Genomic DNA, 16,701 nt, shown 5'->3' on the forward strand with positions numbered 1-16,701 from the left:
GTTGTTCTTCCTTGAATTCATAAAAAAGTGCCTTCTAGGATCAGACCAAAGTCCATCTTGCCCAGCAAGTTCAGGGAGGTAGGAGCTGCTATGATTGAACTTTTCTTGGAATCCTCAAACATATTGTGGGGTGTCTTCCCCCCCCCCCCTTATGACACAAAATGTTTGAGTAATAACATGTTTACGTTACCGCTTCCTACCTTATCTTGCTGCACTCTGTTTCTCTGAAAAATTTTCTCCCAGTCCAGCTGATTTCCCATATCAGAACTTGGCAGGGTGGAAAATGTTACAAGGATCCAAGGGAGATGTGGGGTGGGACAGGGTTAATCTCCTCTGAATAGTGTGCTCTGGTTTGCTTAAAAAAAAAGGGCCCCATCTTGACTTTACATGTGTATGTAACTGGACTTGCCTGTATTTCTCCCCTGCTGAGCAAGCAGTACCTGGGACGAGGGCATTTGTATCAAGGGGAAAGTATAGCTGCTAAGTCATTTTTATACGAAATTACAGATTCTGAGAGATTTCAGATTCCGGATCCACCTATAGATGCTCTAATCCTTGCTTACCACTGATTTCTTGCATTTTGACTGGTAGGATGTATGTGCTTTTACTGTTGGAGGAGGGTAAGCTTCTGCCATCTTCAGGAAACTGTATTGAAACTGTGTGGTATATAAGTACCAGACAGCCAGCGTGGTGTAGTGGTTAAGAGCAGTGGTTTGGAGCGGCGGACACTAATCTGGTGAACTGGGTTGGTTCCCCCACTCCTAACCATGAAGCCAGCTTGATGACCTTGGGCTTGTCACAGCTCTCTTAGAGCTCTCTCAGCCCCACCTACCTCACAGGGTGTCTATTCTGTGGAGGGGAAGGGAAGGTGATTGTAAGCCGGGTTGATTCTTCCTTAAGTGGTAGAGAAGCTTGGCATATAAAAACCAACTCTTCTTCTTCTACATTAAATTAATAAATTTTATTTGCCTATCATTAAGCGGAGAGGCCTGTATTCTCCCCTGTCTTTGCGCCCCTGCCTGCTTGTCAGTAGATACAAGCAAAGCCTTTATCTTTGTCCTATGCAGGACCAGCTAGCACTGTCTACCTACTGTGTTGGAAGTGGATGGCCTTGTCATAGCCTTTGTTCCTCTATCTCGTGTCCCTATCTACCCTGCTGTCTTCCACAGGATGCAAGCAAAGCATTTTTCTTAGTTCCCTGCAGGGCATGTGAGCTGGTGAGTGCTGCCCGCCTGTCACAGGGAGAGATTCAAGTGGCTACAATCAAAGCTTTCTCCTGCCTACCTGCCCAGCATATGCTGCAGCCCCAGATAGTGGGAAAGCTCAGTCAACCAGTTCCTGTGGATCTGTAGAATCAGGAAGCCTCCCAAAACCAGTGAGATAGTGCGATGATTGCCGGAAAGTGGAAATGCCAAGCAAAAAATACCAGTCAGGATAATCCTGTTTTCGATATCCTTGTCATATATATCTGCTGATGGTGAGTCATTCTTGTCCATCTTTCTGCTCCCCTCCCCCCATCACATAGGCACTAGAGCAGTAGTTCCAAAAGTGGGCAATACCACCCCCTGGGGGGCAGTGGGATCACCTAGGGGGGCACTAAGAGGCAAGGGAGCAGCAGGGGGTGCTAGAGGTCGGTCCCTTCAACTGTGTTGTTAGATAGGGTAGGGCAGTGATGGCGAACCTTTTAGAGACCGAGTGCCCAAACTGCAACCCAAAACCTACTTATTTATCGCCAAGTGCCAATATGGCAATTTAACCTGAATACTGAGGTTTTAGTTTAGAAAAAACAACTCATACATTCATATATTTTGATTGATATTCCCTTCTTGGGGAATTTGCATAAATAAGAGGCTTAAAGCTGGGCTGGCTAAGGGCAAGGAAGACTCCTCTATGATCATAGAATCATAGAGCTGGAAATTTCTTCTAGAAATGAGGCTTGGGGGAAGCTAGGTAGACAGACAGAGATACATCCTGGCATGACAGGAGGGTCAAAGATATGGCCCACGTCTGAGAACAAAGCCACTGTAGTACCAGCCACATGGGACACCTGAAGCTTTGTCTATCAAGGTCAGTACTGTCTACTCACTGCAAAGAGGGTTTCTACCGTTGAACCATGTCCCCCACCCCCAGCTCCTCAAGTACTTCTGAATTCCATAGATTTCAAGGGGAGAAAAGTATTTTCTTCTATTTAGCTCTCAGACTGAAACCAAGAGGACTAAAGGCCAAACCACACATTAGGTTGAAGATCCATTACTAGATCTCCACATGGCTTTTTCACCCTAAAATGCAGCCATAGGGACAGACCACACTGGGCTGGGAGGATATTAACTTTCTTCATTTTGCCAATTAAAAATGTCCTCCCCAACTGGGTGGCTATTGTTCCTGGTAGACAAATCTTTGTCTGTCTTCTTTCCTTGCTAGGAGATAATTGTACCTGGTGTGGAGGGGAGGGTTCAGCTGAGAAGTTAGTACCTTGTTGTCTCTGTAAAGGGCCTTTTTAAAACAGCTGCACCCTGGGACCAAGTTCAGAATTAGATATATAGGTGAGTCAGCACTCCGCTTAACATTCTGTAAGGGGGAAAAAACGATGTTTGAAAAGGCAGTTCGAATGGGGTGAAGAGAGTCAGTTGGATGATAAGGGATGATGAGAAGCTGACAGAGTAAGCAGGGATAAAAAGAAAAAAGGCAGAGCAATCAATGTGGTAATACCTACCTAGGAAAGCAGAATGGAAGAAACTGAAGACGGGCGGGGGGCCCAAATTGAAGATGGGCAGGGCCCCCAAACTGAAGATGGGTGGCCCCCCCGACAAACAGCTGAGCTCCCCGTCCAAACTGAAGACGGGCCCCCGACAAACAGCTGAGCTGCCCCGCAGCTCAGCTGAGAGGAGGGGGGCGTGGCAAGGTGCTCGGCCACAGCCTCCCCATCCAAACTGAAGATGGGCAGGGGCCCCGACAAGCAGTTGAGCTGCAGCGGCAACTCAGCTGAGAGAGAGGGAGGGGCTTGCCCCGGTGCAAGGAGAGGGAGGGCGCCAGCGCAGGCTTGGGAAGCATGGGCTTGGGGAGAAGGAGCACCGCACCACGGCACAGCCCTAGGCAGACGCGAGGACTCCATGCGTGCCCACAGAGAGGGCTCGGCGTGCCGCTTGCGACACGTGTTCCATAGGTTCGCCAACATGGGGGTAGGGGGTGCTAGGGTTGAGTTTGTGTAACCAAGGGGGTGGTGGCCCGAAAAGTTTGGGAACCATTGCACTAGAGTAATAATATGAGTAGAAGGCTTCCATCCACTCCTCTATCACCAGAAATAATTCAGATGTGGGACATTTACAGTGTTTCTGAATGGGTGAGTTCAGCTCAGACCTTGATTAGTAAGTTTCTAACAGCACATCTCTAGCACCCAGCAAATGCGGTAATCCAGGTGTTGCTATTTAAAATATGAATTTGCAAATTCATAGCATTGTTTATACATGGTAACACAGCAGATCATTGAGGGAATGATACTCTGGGTGTTTCTAATATTTGTTCTGGAAATATAGCATATTGTATTAGCTTGTTCAGAGGTGAAATCCTAGAAATTACCATGTTGTTTTCTTCTGTTTTATCTCTCCTTTTTATCACTACATGGCTTCTGGTTCCTGGTGCTGCCACAGGGGTCTGTTATAAATGTGTCTTGCCTCCTTCTGATACCAGGCGATTCCACATCAGGTCTATGCATTTCTGGGGGAAGAAAACAACCCATTTAATGGAGAGGTAGGATACGCTAACTGGTGTTAAATGTTGCAGTGCTAATGGGACAAGACTACGTTCTCATTGGGGGGAAAAAACCTTACCAGAAAACAGACCTCTTGAAAACAGGATCATCCAGCGTGATATAGCGGTTAAGAGCAGCGGAGTCGAATCTGGAGAACTGGGTTTGATTTCCCCACTCCTCCACATGAAGCCTGCTGGGTGACCTTGCACTAGTCACAGTTATCTCAGAACTCTCTCAGCCCCACCTACCTCACAAGGTGCCTGTTGTAGGGAGGGGAAGGCCATTGTAAGCCACTTCAAGACTTCTCATGGTAGAGAAAAGCAGGGTATAAAACCCCACCCTTCTTCTTCTTCTATATCTCGTTGTGATTTCAGTTATTTGCTGGGAGCTGCTTCTTATTGTATGCTACGGCCTCGGTACCCACCACCCACTATTCCCTTCCTTATGCCGGATTCCTGCTAGTCTTCTGTCGTTGCTTTGTTTGTGTATACACGAGGGAAGTTCTTAATGGCTATTTCCTATCTATGGAGAGGTTTACCAAAGTCCACATCTGACTTAAGATTTTAAATGGACAGAATTCCATGGCTGTGTACAGGGGGAGAGTTATTTTTTTTTATAGCTGTGTGCATATATTTTAAGCCTTACATTTGAACATATGCATTTAGAATTGCTGTTACCAGTTCTGAGACTTAAACAATAACTCAGGTTATAAGCCCAAAGAAATCAGAAGCTGACACAGTGAGGTTGGGAAATCCATGCAGCGCACTCCAGTGTTTTTTATTTGTTTGGCTTTAGCTCTGAAAACCTGGGAAGAGGCTTTTGACCAGGCACCTTTGTTAGCCTTTGGACGTGGCAGAGCTTTGGGGAAGACCTTCAGAAGTCCCTGAGCTTTTTTTTTTTTTTTTTAAAGTCTGCTGCTTTTAACAATGGCTTATTGTAGCAACGAGAAAAGAATGTGATCGACGGAGCTGCCGTGGGGTGTGGCCAGGTAACAGCAGCCAGCCCTCTACCTGCTCAGGTGGTTTACCTTTAAAGCAGCTGAAAAGGTAGCTCAGAAGGCTAGCACCTGCCAGAGCCTCCGCTGGCTGGTGGCGGAGCAAAGTTGAAAATAATGCCTTGCTAGAGGGAATATTTGGAAACGCGTCGGAGAAAGGCAGAAGTCAAGATGAAGAAGCACCACTCTGTGCAGGGGACTATTAGCAGACTCTTTGGGAAAAAACATAGCAGCAGCAACAGCCCCACCACCTCCCTCTACGTCACCAACCCCCCCTGGGTCTTCACACAGGAGGTCGCCTCGGACAGCCTGGCACGTTCTGGTCAGTATGGCTTCTCTTTTGTTTTGTTTCCCCTTTGGAGGCTTGCAAGGGAGGGGAAGGTTATTTGCTTTCTTGGTGCGCAGTTTCACCTGGTCAGGCTCCAGATGGGAGACTGTTCGGCCCCAGAAGTAACTGGGAAAACTCCGAAGCGGAGTGAACAGCGGTGACACTGGTGTGGGTGCTTGTTTTGTACCACTCGAGAGAGCTCTGGGAAGTAGCTCTGTTACAGCTGGGAAGCTAGAGGAAGCCTTTGGTAGGAGTGACTGGATCAAACAGAAGCATGTTGGAACCTGTGAAAGTACACTGGGAGCCTGCGATCAGTCCTCTACAAACAAAGCAACGATAGAAGACTAGCAGGAGTCCAGCCTAAGGAAGGGAATAGTGGGTGGTGGGAACCGAGGCCGTAGCGTACAATAAGAAACAGATCCATCAAGAAGTAGTACAGAAATGTCTCTCCCATGGTTTTGTGGGAGAATAGAGTTGCGCTGATTTCAGCCATAGGGAAGCCATAGGATGGATATTTGTAGGGTTGCCAGCCTCCTGGTAATAGCAGAAGATCTCCTGCTATTACAATTGATCTCCAGCCGATAGAGATCAGTTCACCTGGAGAAAATGGCCACTTTGGCAATTGGACTCTATGGCATGAAGTCCCTCCCTTCCCCAAACCCCTCCTCCTCAGGCTCCACGCCAAAAACCTCCCGCCGATGGCGAAGAGGGACCTGGCAACCCTAGATATTTAGCAGGCACTTCTGGTGTTGGATGCTGTAGACTTGTTTATTTTGCGTCTCTGATTCCTGTCCTGTAATTTGTAATTGTGCTATGAAAGCCAACAGGTTGATATGGGTGGGTGGGTGCGCTAGGTCAAAATGTTGGACCATTACCAAGAGTCATCTAAGAGTACAGGAGTTGTTCTAGCAAGTTTAGGGTGTAGGCTATAAGATTCAGCTGCTGCTCAACCTCTGCTTGCTTCAACATAGGATTGTGTGGGAATCCCACACAAGTGCTATGGGGACAAACTGGAGTTGTGCCATAGAGTTCTCCGCGGGTGGCACCCTTAGAGTTAAAAACTTAGTTACGTAACTTGTACCTGTGTGTAAGTACAAGATAGGCAGTGGCGTTGACTCTGTCTCAGAATTTAGGACAGTGAAATTTTGGATGAAAGGGAAACTTAAGCGGTGAGAGAAGGGGGGGGGGAAGAAATCACTGAGATTAAATGAAATGTGAAGCTGTGCCCTTTGGCTTGCTTCTAGTTCAAAAGAATGAGTCAGTTCTCTGCTATGGAAAAATGATCCTCATTTCTTGATTGTCAACTTTATGCCCCACGTATCTATTGGCACGGGAGCTCTTTTGGGCACTAAAGTCAGAAGTAGGCCTTGGCATGATTAGCTTGGCATGATTAGCCCTCTGTTGTTCCCAATTTGGAGGCTCTGAGAGTGAATGATAATGTCTATTGCTGTGGACCAAGGATTTGAGGGTGCACTGCTGCTTTGCATTCTTACCTGTACTGCTCTTCATGTTTCCTATCCATACTTATTTTCTTTTCTCAGGGCTGTGGGCCTTTCTGGGGGCTCAGATAATGTCACCAATATATAAAAGCTGTAAACAACGTTGAATAATCTTACTCTGAAGTACTGCGAGGCACAGATTTTCAGTTTGGGCAGCTGATTTTGGAGAGGGCACAGTTTTTTAATTCCAGTCCTCCCTCCCCGTATCTTTAAAAAATAAATAAATTCATGAGCCAAGCAGAAGTACCTATTTTTCTTTTCACTTCACATGCAAAAATGTCTAATAATAGCACTGTGCTGTACATGTACACACGTTCATGCTTATGATAGGGTTGCCAGGTCCCTCTTCGCCACCAGCGGGAGGTTTTGGGGGCAGAGCCTGAAGATAGCGGGGTTTGGGGCGAGACTTCAGTGCCATAGAGTCCAATTGCCAAAACAGCCATTTTCTCCAGGTGAACTGATCTTTATTCACTGGAGATCAGTGGTAATAGCAGGAGATCTCCAGCTAGTACCTGGAGGTTGGCAACCCTAGCTTACGATGACTTTGTTAGTGTGCAAAAGATGGGGTGGCTCTGTCTCTGTCGAATTCGCAAGTAGCTGAGGCTATGCCACGTGAGCCTTTTCCCCTGGGGAAAACTTATATGAAGTGGTGGGGAGATGGAAATGTAAATATCCAGCATTGTTTTCATCTAGAAGGAAAGAAAACTTCAGTTGTGGGGATTGAGGAACGTTGTGAGAGGTTACAAGCGTAGAAACCCTCAGAGGGTTTTATATCCAGATCAAAGGTTGGAACGGTGACAAATTGTAACAGCAAGTTTGTGGGGGGAGGGTCTTGTTAGTAAAATGTTAATAATCAGTGTACTTGATTTAAACAGCCTGAACGGCGCTATGATGTCCTCCACCTCCCAAAAGAATGTTCTTTTGGAAAATTGTCCTATGGTCTGTTTACATATGCAATTGCGCGGTTTTTTTCATGCAGTCACTCCCATGTATAACGCTGCAAGGAGAAATGAGCTCCACACAGACACTTCGAATAGACATAGCTTGCTGTGGCTAGCAGTTAGGGTTGCCAGGTCCTTCTTCGGCACAGACAAGAGGTTTTTGGGGTAGAGCCTGAGGACGGCGGAGTTTGGGGAGGGGAGGGACTTCAATGCCATAGAGTCCAATTGCCAAAGCGGCCATTTTCTCCAGGTGAACTGATCTCTGTCGGCTGGAGATCAGTTGTAATAGCAGGAGATCTCAAGCTAGTACCTGGAGATGGGCAACCCTACTAGCAGTCGTTGCTGAGACTGCTGCAGGAATGGCTGATGCAATTGTGGAAATGGATACTGGTCACTATCAACCTAGCTTGCATGGAGAAAAGATCCCATATGTGTACCACCAAACAGATATTCCCAAATCACTCAGCTGCTATACTTTGACAAATGATCACTTTGCTGTCCATGCTTTCCTTGTATTCTCACAGTTTACTTCTTGTGTCTTTCTTTTGTTTGAATTACATTGCATCCTCTTTTGAGAAGACAACTTCACCCTTTTGTCTATCCTCACATGACATAACATGATCCTGATCTGTGACTGTGACCCTAGGCACTGCTGTGGAGAAGCTAAACAGAATTATCCCAAGTCTGCTCTTGCCTGCCTTACTATTGAGAAATGCAGGGCTCAGCTTGGCAAAATGTGGGAGATCCCTGGCTGGCTCATCCACTTTTGTTAAAAAGCAGCGGCTGGGTATGTTTGTGATTTGGATTAGATCTCCTCCTGTACTGGGGCAGGTGGGCTTAACTGTTCCATCTCGCGCTATTTCCCCAAGAGAAATTGGCAACCCTTTGCAGCTTTAAAACCTGAAAAAGAAAAGAGACAGACAAGCTGCTAGTTCTGTTGTCCCATGATATGGTTGGAAGATGCCTGGCCCCCAACCATGTTGACGTTCAGCATGTCTGCGTCTGCTTAGCGTAGGGTTGCCAACCTCCCGGTACTAGCTGGAGATCTCCTGCTATTACAACTGATCTCCAGCCCATAGAGATCAGTTCCCCTGGAGAATATGGCCATTTTGACAATTGGAATCTATGGCATTGAAGTCCTTCCCCTCCCCAAACCCCGCCCTCCTCAGGCACCACCCCAAAAACCTCCCACCAGTGGCGAAAAGGGACCTGGCAACCCTAGCTTAGCGCCTGGGCCTGAAATCTCCTGGGAACCCTATGTGCATGGCCTTGATTTTCATGAGGCAAGAATGTCTGGGTATTCATGTAATAAATAAACATTTGAGGTGTAACACTGAAGTTATCCCAGGGTGAATAAGTCCCTCTCCTTCAGTGTTTGCAGCATACTTTCCATGCTGCATGTGCTAGAATGCATAAACTAGTCCCCACCTTAGTTTTGCATCGGATGAATTGCAAAGTAAACACAGGTTACCCAACCTGAAATGGGTGTAGGCTTGTGGGTGTCACTGACTCATTCTTGACTCCCATCCCTGGTGCCTCCCTTCCCCCTACACTTCCCTTAAAGCTATGGATGCAGTTAGTATAAGGAGACAGCTACACCTCTCATGAGTAAGGCAATTAATGACACAGCATTGTTAGAAATGTTTAGAAATTGCCCCCTAACAAATCATAGAGCTAGATTAATTATACATCTGTGTTTGGGAAGGTAAAATTCAAGCACTTGAAATGCCAGTCACTGTCTTCTATGGAGTCCTCATCAGACACAGCTTTTTGTGTCCTTCTCTCTCAATGATGCATTCTTTATTGTTTTAATTATTGTAGTTGTTGATTAATTAAATGATTTTCCTCTCTGGAATAAAACAAACATTTAGGTTTTGTCTGTCACGTTTAGTCTTGGTTGCACACTGAAGAAAACCTTTTTTGGGGGGGGGTTTCCTCTGCTAGCATGATGATTTTAAAAGTCAGGTGGTTGTATACTAATGACTGTTCAGGAACTTGGGCTTTTAAAAAAATCAGAAATATTAAAGGGGCATTAATAAATTGCTCTCAACTAGCAAGATCTATCAAGAATAATTATCTCCCCCCCCAGGTTCAAATCATTTAAATCAAACCCAAGCAATGTTGCCTAGACCACATGATGACTGATTTTTAAGAGAACCACATGTGTACCTATTGCTCATGAACACACGAAGCTGCCTTATACTGAATCAGACCCTTGGTCCATCAAAGTCAGTATTGTGTACTCAGACCTGCAGCGGCCCTGCAGGGTCTCAGGCAGAGGTCTTTCACATCACCTACTTGCCTAGCCCCATTAACTGGAGATGCCAGGGATTGAACTTGGGACCTTCTGCATGCCAAGCAGATGCTCTACCACAGCTCCTTGCCTATCTCTAGAGGTCCCCACACACAACAATACCTTCATAGCTCACTGGTTCTCTGCCTGTCGTTGGCTGGCTATCAGGCAGGAAGTACCTGTCTGTTATGGTGATAGTGATGCTAGAATGATATATTAAAAGGTATTGCCATTTTGTAAGGAAGTTGCTTCACTGACCTCTGACATTTCCCACTTAATGCACAAACATCCAACCCTGAGCACAGGGCACTTCCAAAGTTATCATAATCATCACAGGGAGCTCTCAAAGTATGAAGCAAAATTTCCTGAGATAGTGGAGGCAGCAGTCCTCCTTGACTCTTTCTGAGAGATTCTATTGGCGCAAAATGGAAGAGCTGTATAGGCTATATTTGTTGGGGTGTTGATGAAGGCCATTGAACTTTATCAGACCTCTCCAATTTTTTAAAAAAAAACACACACAATGGCACTTTAGGTGCTTTGGGATAAATCTTAAAGCTCTCTGAATTCACATTGTTTGGAACCTCCCATTTTTAAAATATATTCAGATATGAATATACGGTGGAATGTGCTGCCTCGGAGGGTGGTGGAGTCCCCGTCTTTGGAGGTCTTTAAGCAGAGGCTAGATGGCCATCTGTCGGGAGTGCTTTGATTGTGGGATCCTGCATGGCAGTGGGAGGGTTGGGGTCACTGGGGATGTGGGGGGAGGTAGTTGTTAATTTCCTGCATTGTGCAGGGGGTTGGACTAGATGACCCTTGTGGTCCCTTCCAACTCTATGATTCTATGAGATGAGAGTGGATGTTACCTATCATGCTTATTAATCTACATTCAATTTATGTAAGGTTGTATTTTTCCACTTCAGTAAGATTCAGTTTGCAAAGCCTTGCTTAAAACTGTGTGTGTGTGTTAAGTGTTGTCAAGTTACTTCCAGCTTATGGTGGCCCTATGAATCAATGAAAGCCGTGGCTTCCTTTATTGAGTAAATCCATCTCATGTTGGGTCTTTCTCTTTTCCTGCTGCCTTCAACTTTTCCTAGTGTTATTGTCTTTTCCAGTGAGTCTTGTCTTCTTGTAATGTGACCAAAGAACAATAGCCTCAGTTTGGTCATTTAGGCTTCTAGGGAGAGCTCAGGCTTGATCTGATCTAGAACCCACTGATTTGTCCTTTCAGTGGTCCATGGTATCTGTAAAACTCTCCTCGGACACCATATTTCAATGGAATGAATGTTCTTTCTGTCTGCTACGCTGTCCAACTTTCACACCCATACATAGTAAGGTGGAATGCGACAGTATGAATTTTCTCCACCTTGGTTGCCAGAGGCACATAATTACACTTAAGGATTTTTTTTTCTAGCTCCTTCCCCAGTTGCCTTCCCCAGTCTCTCAATCTCCTTCAGATATCTTAGTTCCAGTCTCCCTTATAGTTGATGATTGAGCCAAGGAATAACACAATTTTAATTTCTTTATCGTCAGTCTTAAAGTTGTGTACTTCCCCAATAGTAATTACTTTTGTCTTCTTGATGTTCAGCTGTAATCCATCTTTGGCACTTTCTGCTGTAACCTTCATCAATAGTCATTTCAAGTCTTCACTATTTCTGCCACTAATGAGGTATCATCCACATATCTCAGATTGTTAATGCTTAAAATTGAAAGGACTCCATACACTGTGAAGTTCTCTGGCACAAGAGACCATAACATCCCAACTTTCTGTTGTTTTCTTCAGTGGATTTGATCTCATGTTTTTAAGGATTCTGTATACTTGAGCTCAATCCTGTGCTGTCCTTACAGGATTCAATCCTAATAGGAGTCACCTGTCAGAAGAACTCAAATTTTGAAATTGCATCATTGGAGGTAGGGCTGAGAGAAACTCTTGCTTTTCTTCAGTCCACGGAGAATTTCACTGCTGTTCTTGAATAGGAATGGTAAGAGAGCTCTGTAGAGATAGTCAACATTCTCAGCAATGTAGAGTTTGTCCAAGTATAATCGAACCAAGAGCAAGGCAGCTGTCTCTCAAGATGGTGTTTACAGCTGACTCAACACACCAAATTCAGACATGCCCATATGGATGTCAGTATAGATATCATGCCCTTCAGTTCACCAGAGTGCCCTAACTCAGCCTTCCATCTGTTCAACCGTCTTCACATTCCACACCAGCTACCTGGCGCCAATCCAACTCATAATACGAGATTTAGGTATGCAAGGGATTTACACCCAAAAGTAAAACTAAATAAATAAAGCATTGGGGCACTCTTGAATACAATTTGCTGCTAACTTTAATTTGTTACCCCCCCCCCCCCAACACACACACACATATTTTGCCTTTTGGTTTCTTGGATGATTAACATTTATCTATCTTCATTATTGTCTGGAATGAACAGAGGCTTACTCTTCACACAAGATTGCTGATTCTTCAGCATGGAAACTGCATCATCCCATTGCAAGATGAAAGACACTTTCTTTAAAAAAAAAATTGTGCAAGATTTGCATAAACAAACTTTTCCAGCAAAGCAACGTGCTGTTGGGGAACTCTAGTGCGGTTCACATTCTTTTAGAGACTGAATACCGGGCTACATCAGGGTTTCTCAAACACCTGATCTCCTGGCAGGGGAAGCACTAGCAGGAGAGGTGAAGACATGTTGTTGGATACTGCAGCTGCTTGGCTTTCCCACGGCACCATACACCTGCTTGTGGCAAGCAGTTGCAACATAGGAAAGGCAGTCAAAGCCATCTGAATAGAATCTGTGTGGGCAGAGCACACTGCAGGATGGGTGGAGAAGAGGAGCGACTTGCACAGAACTTAAAAGAGGAGTGTAATGAAGTTTGGGAACCGGTGCTCTGACAGGCTATGCTTTGTATGTGATTTAAAACTAGCTAGGATAAGCACATGTACCCATATACACTGTGATGTGAGGTCAATGCAGTTAGTTTGGCCAGATTCACATGTACCATTTTCAGCACATTTCCTGTTTTTGGTGCATGTGTGTGAAAAACAGAGAGGCACATGTCTCAAGTTTAATTAACAGAATGGCAGCTTTAAATGGATCTATATTGGGTTTCTGAACTGATGGATGGCCATTGGGACAGATTGATCCACATTTACATTTCAGCTTCCCAATATATATTTGATAGAGGACCATACCTGTTGGCTTTATACCAGGTTAGAACATTTGCTCCTCTGGCTCAGTATTTTCTGCCTTGTCTTCCAACAGCTTTCCAAAGTCTTAGGCAAAGAAGGGCCTTTGCCAACATGTATTATAGGAGATCCATCAAGTAGAGGTGCTAGCAATTGAACCTGGACCTTTGTGCAGACAAGCCTCTATCACTGAACCCTGGCCTCTCCAAACTATGATATAGTCTCTGGCTGAGGTCTCAGCAGGACTTGAATAAATTTCCATTGCATTAGAAAGAAATAACTTCCTCTATACAACCTGCATCTGCTGGTAGACTTGAATCTCAATTATGCAGGTTGAACAGCGAGTTTTGTTGTCTGGCTTTGGGCATGTCGCTTTTTCTTCTGCCTTGGTTGGCTCCTCTTCTATTAAATGAATGCCTAGTGATATAGATCCTTCTTTAGTAATTATCAAGGTCACACGTGGAAAACACATGCAATAGGTTCCCACACAGTCTCGTTCCACCAAGACAATTCTACTCCCACATTGCAATATCACTCTCCCTAGAGCATCCTTAAAATCCAAACAGCCATTTTTGATGTAATAATGAAGTCAGCTGCAATGCTCTGGTGGGGAAGGGTAAAGCTCATACTTTGATTACAGAAGGTTCCACTTTGGTCCATGGTAACCCTAACTTAAACGTTCTGAGTAGAAAGTGTTAAGAAAGAACTGCTTGGGTCTCTACAGAGTTGCTGCTGGTCACAATAAATATTGCTGATCTAAATCACCAGTGGTGTGCTTTGGTATAAGGAAGATTCATGGGTGCTCATATGAATGGTATAATATCTTCATGCATACCATTCTAAGCTATTTGGAGGATATATAAATTTGACAGACAGACATACAAGTTACATTTTGTCACCTTCTTGAAATGCTTCCAAAAATGGGTGGAGAATATGGTGGATTGCGCTTTGGAGACAACAACCAGTTTCTTACATGGTGGCTTGGGTTGACTTTCTTCTCCTACACAGTCCATTTTGGGGAACTTTTTAGGGTGTGTATGGAGTTGTGATGTGGGTATTTGTAGAAGCAATTACACCCACCCACGTTAAGGTTAACCTGATTAACTGCTGCTTTATTTAGCTTGATTTTGCTATTAGACAGGGAATCCAGGCAGAAGAGTCACAGATTAGGAGGATGGATAAGTCTGGGTGTTAGTGACAGCTCTCAGCACTGTAGCCCAGACAACCAAGTGTTTAACAATCGCAGCTACTAGCTTGGTGACAAGACAAAAATAAACAGAAACGAGTATCTCCTTAAGAGCCAAACTAGATGAGATGTTGGAACTCTGTCATCAGCTCTTCCATATATTTAAGTTTCATCTCTTCCCTTTCTGCTGAGAACTTCTATCTGCCCTGTTAGGGAAAATTTTTTTAAAGGTAAAGGTAGTCCCCTGTGCAAGCACTGGGTCATTCCTAACCCATAGGGTGACGTCACATCCCGATGTTTCCTAGGCAGACTTTGTTTTACGGGGTGGTTTGCCAGTGCCTTCCCCAGTCATCTACACTTTACCCCCAGCAAGCTGGGTACTCATTTTACCAACCTCGGAAGGATGGAAGGCTGAGTACCTGAAACTGACTTCCGTCGGGATGGAACTCAGGTCGTGAGCAGAGCTTGGACTGCAGTACTGCGGCTTACCACTCTGCGCCAAGGGGCTCTTGATATTACAAATTTTAAGGTATGGATTTTTGTAATATGACTCATCCTTTCCCCTTTTATTGGTAAGGATTATGCACTGGGTTTTCTCTATCCACTGCAGTTAGAAGTGATTGGCAGCTTCATTTGTTCTTGAGCTTCTGATTCAATGTGTTCATTTTTTTTAAATCAAAAGCTATTTATTTAAGCCACCTTTTCACTCTCTCTTACCTTGAACTAGTAATGAAATGTAATTGGTTGGAATGGGTGTAGGCCTTTTCTTGTGGGAATGCATCCTGTGTTTATTGCTGCCAGTGCATTTTCTGTGTCTGTGCCTTCTTCCTCTGTGCTTTGCTTTAATGTTTGCTTTCTCAATAGCAAATCGCTACCAAGCAGCCCTTCAAACAGAGGCGGGGCTAGCAGACTGTGAGTGTCTCTGCTGATCGTACCTGTTAATTCATGCTGCTCACCTGAGAACCTTATTAAAGTAAATTATGGGCTGTGTTCCCTGCTAGAAAGGACAACTCAGAGAGGTGTGGTCCTGTGGCAAGAACATAGGACTGGAAGCTAGGAAGTCCCAGAGTTCTATGACCAGTTTTGTCACCAGATCTATCATCATGTTTCCTCCCTGTCGTTTTTACAGTGCTAATAATTATATTTAACATAAAGGCTGGAAAGATTGCCTGTACCTATAGAAAGGAGCAGCATTTCAAATAGTTGCTCTTCTCACCTGGGCAGGCTCCGGTGGATGGCAAGGTTGACAAGGGTCCCAACAGCAGTGCCATTTTCCTATTGCAGGAAGCACCCAGAGCTGTCAGAGTCAGGGAGAGGGAAAATTCCGTGGCTTCTGCATCCTGCTTCCTCCTAGCTAAGGGTACACACTGAGGATGCCAGGAAACCCACCCCCCCCACACACAAATCCGCTGGTGCCCAATGTAAAAGTAATTAAAAAAAACATTCTTATAATGTCAAAAAGTCAATTCCCCTTTATTCTGATTTTATGCTGGTTATTTGAGTGGTTTTGTAAATGCATGTATTAAAATGTATTTGTTTTACAAAGGTTTTAAGATTGCCTCTAAGCAAACTGTGCCCAAGCAGATGCACATGGTAAAACTGTAAACAGCAGAAAAGTTTACATAAAAATAATCATCCGAACCAGCCACTGATTAAACACCTCCCACTAATATCCAGCAAAATTCAGCAAGAATGAAGAACAGTATGTCCAAACTGTCCAATTAGGTCAGAAGAAGAAAGGGCAGATTGGTGGTTCAGTGGCAGAGCATCTATTTGACATGCAGAACACCAAGCCTTGGCATCTCTAGTTAAGGATCGGGTAATAAGAAATGTGAAAGACCTCCTCCACCTGAAAGCCTTGGAAGCCTCTGCTTTAGTCTCAGTAGACAATACTGACCTTGATGGCCTAATGGTTTGATTCAGTGTAAGGTATCTTCATGTGACATCAGTCAAAGACTATCACAGGGATTGAAGTTTTGCCAATCAGCAGTTCCCACCATGCTGCTTTGGGTACAAAATCAGGAAGCTGATGGCATAGCGGGATCTAGGAAGTTAAAAGCCTTTCTGGAAAGGAAAAAAAAGAAACCACATGAACACATGAAGCTGCCTTATACTGAATCAGACCCTTGGTCCATCAAAGTCAGCATTGTCTACTCAGACCTGCAGCGGCTCTCCAGGGTCTCAGGCAGAGGTCTTTCACATCACCTACTTGCCTAGTAAGAAAATAGATTCCTTTGAAATGTGGTGTTGGAGGAGAGTGTTGCGGATTCCGTGGACTGCCAAAAAAACAAATCAGTGGGTTATAGATCAAATCAAGCCTGAACTGACCCTGGAAGCTAAAATGACTAAACTGAGGCTATCGTATTTTGGTCACATCATGAGACGACAAGAGTCACTGGAAAAGACAGTCATGCTAGGAAAAGTTGAGGGCAGCAGGAAAAGAGGAAGACCAAACAAGAGATGGATTGACACAATAAAGGAAGCCACAGCCTTCAGTTTGTAAGATCTGAGCAAGGCTGTCA

The 16,701-nt window shown here is 44.7% G+C and overlaps 1 protein-coding gene across 1 annotated transcript in view; it reads left to right on the forward strand.

Annotated features, from left to right (window-relative positions):
* Positions 1-4,906: 4,906 nt before the first annotated feature.
* Positions 4,907-16,701, forward strand: part of C2H6orf132 (chromosome 2 C6orf132 homolog) — a 49,921-nt gene continuing 38,126 nt past the window's right edge. Inside the window, exon 1 of the mRNA XM_056844162.1 lies at positions 4,907-5,064. Within this exon, the coding sequence (XP_056700140.1) occupies positions 4,914-5,064 (151 nt within the window). The 5' untranslated portion in view covers positions 4,907-4,913. The remainder of the gene's footprint in view (positions 5,065-16,701) is intronic.

This window comes from Euleptes europaea, chromosome 2 (genome assembly GCF_029931775.1).
Source record: "Euleptes europaea isolate rEulEur1 chromosome 2, rEulEur1.hap1, whole genome shotgun sequence".
Classification (NCBI taxonomy): Eukaryota; Metazoa; Chordata; class Lepidosauria; order Squamata; family Sphaerodactylidae; genus Euleptes; species Euleptes europaea.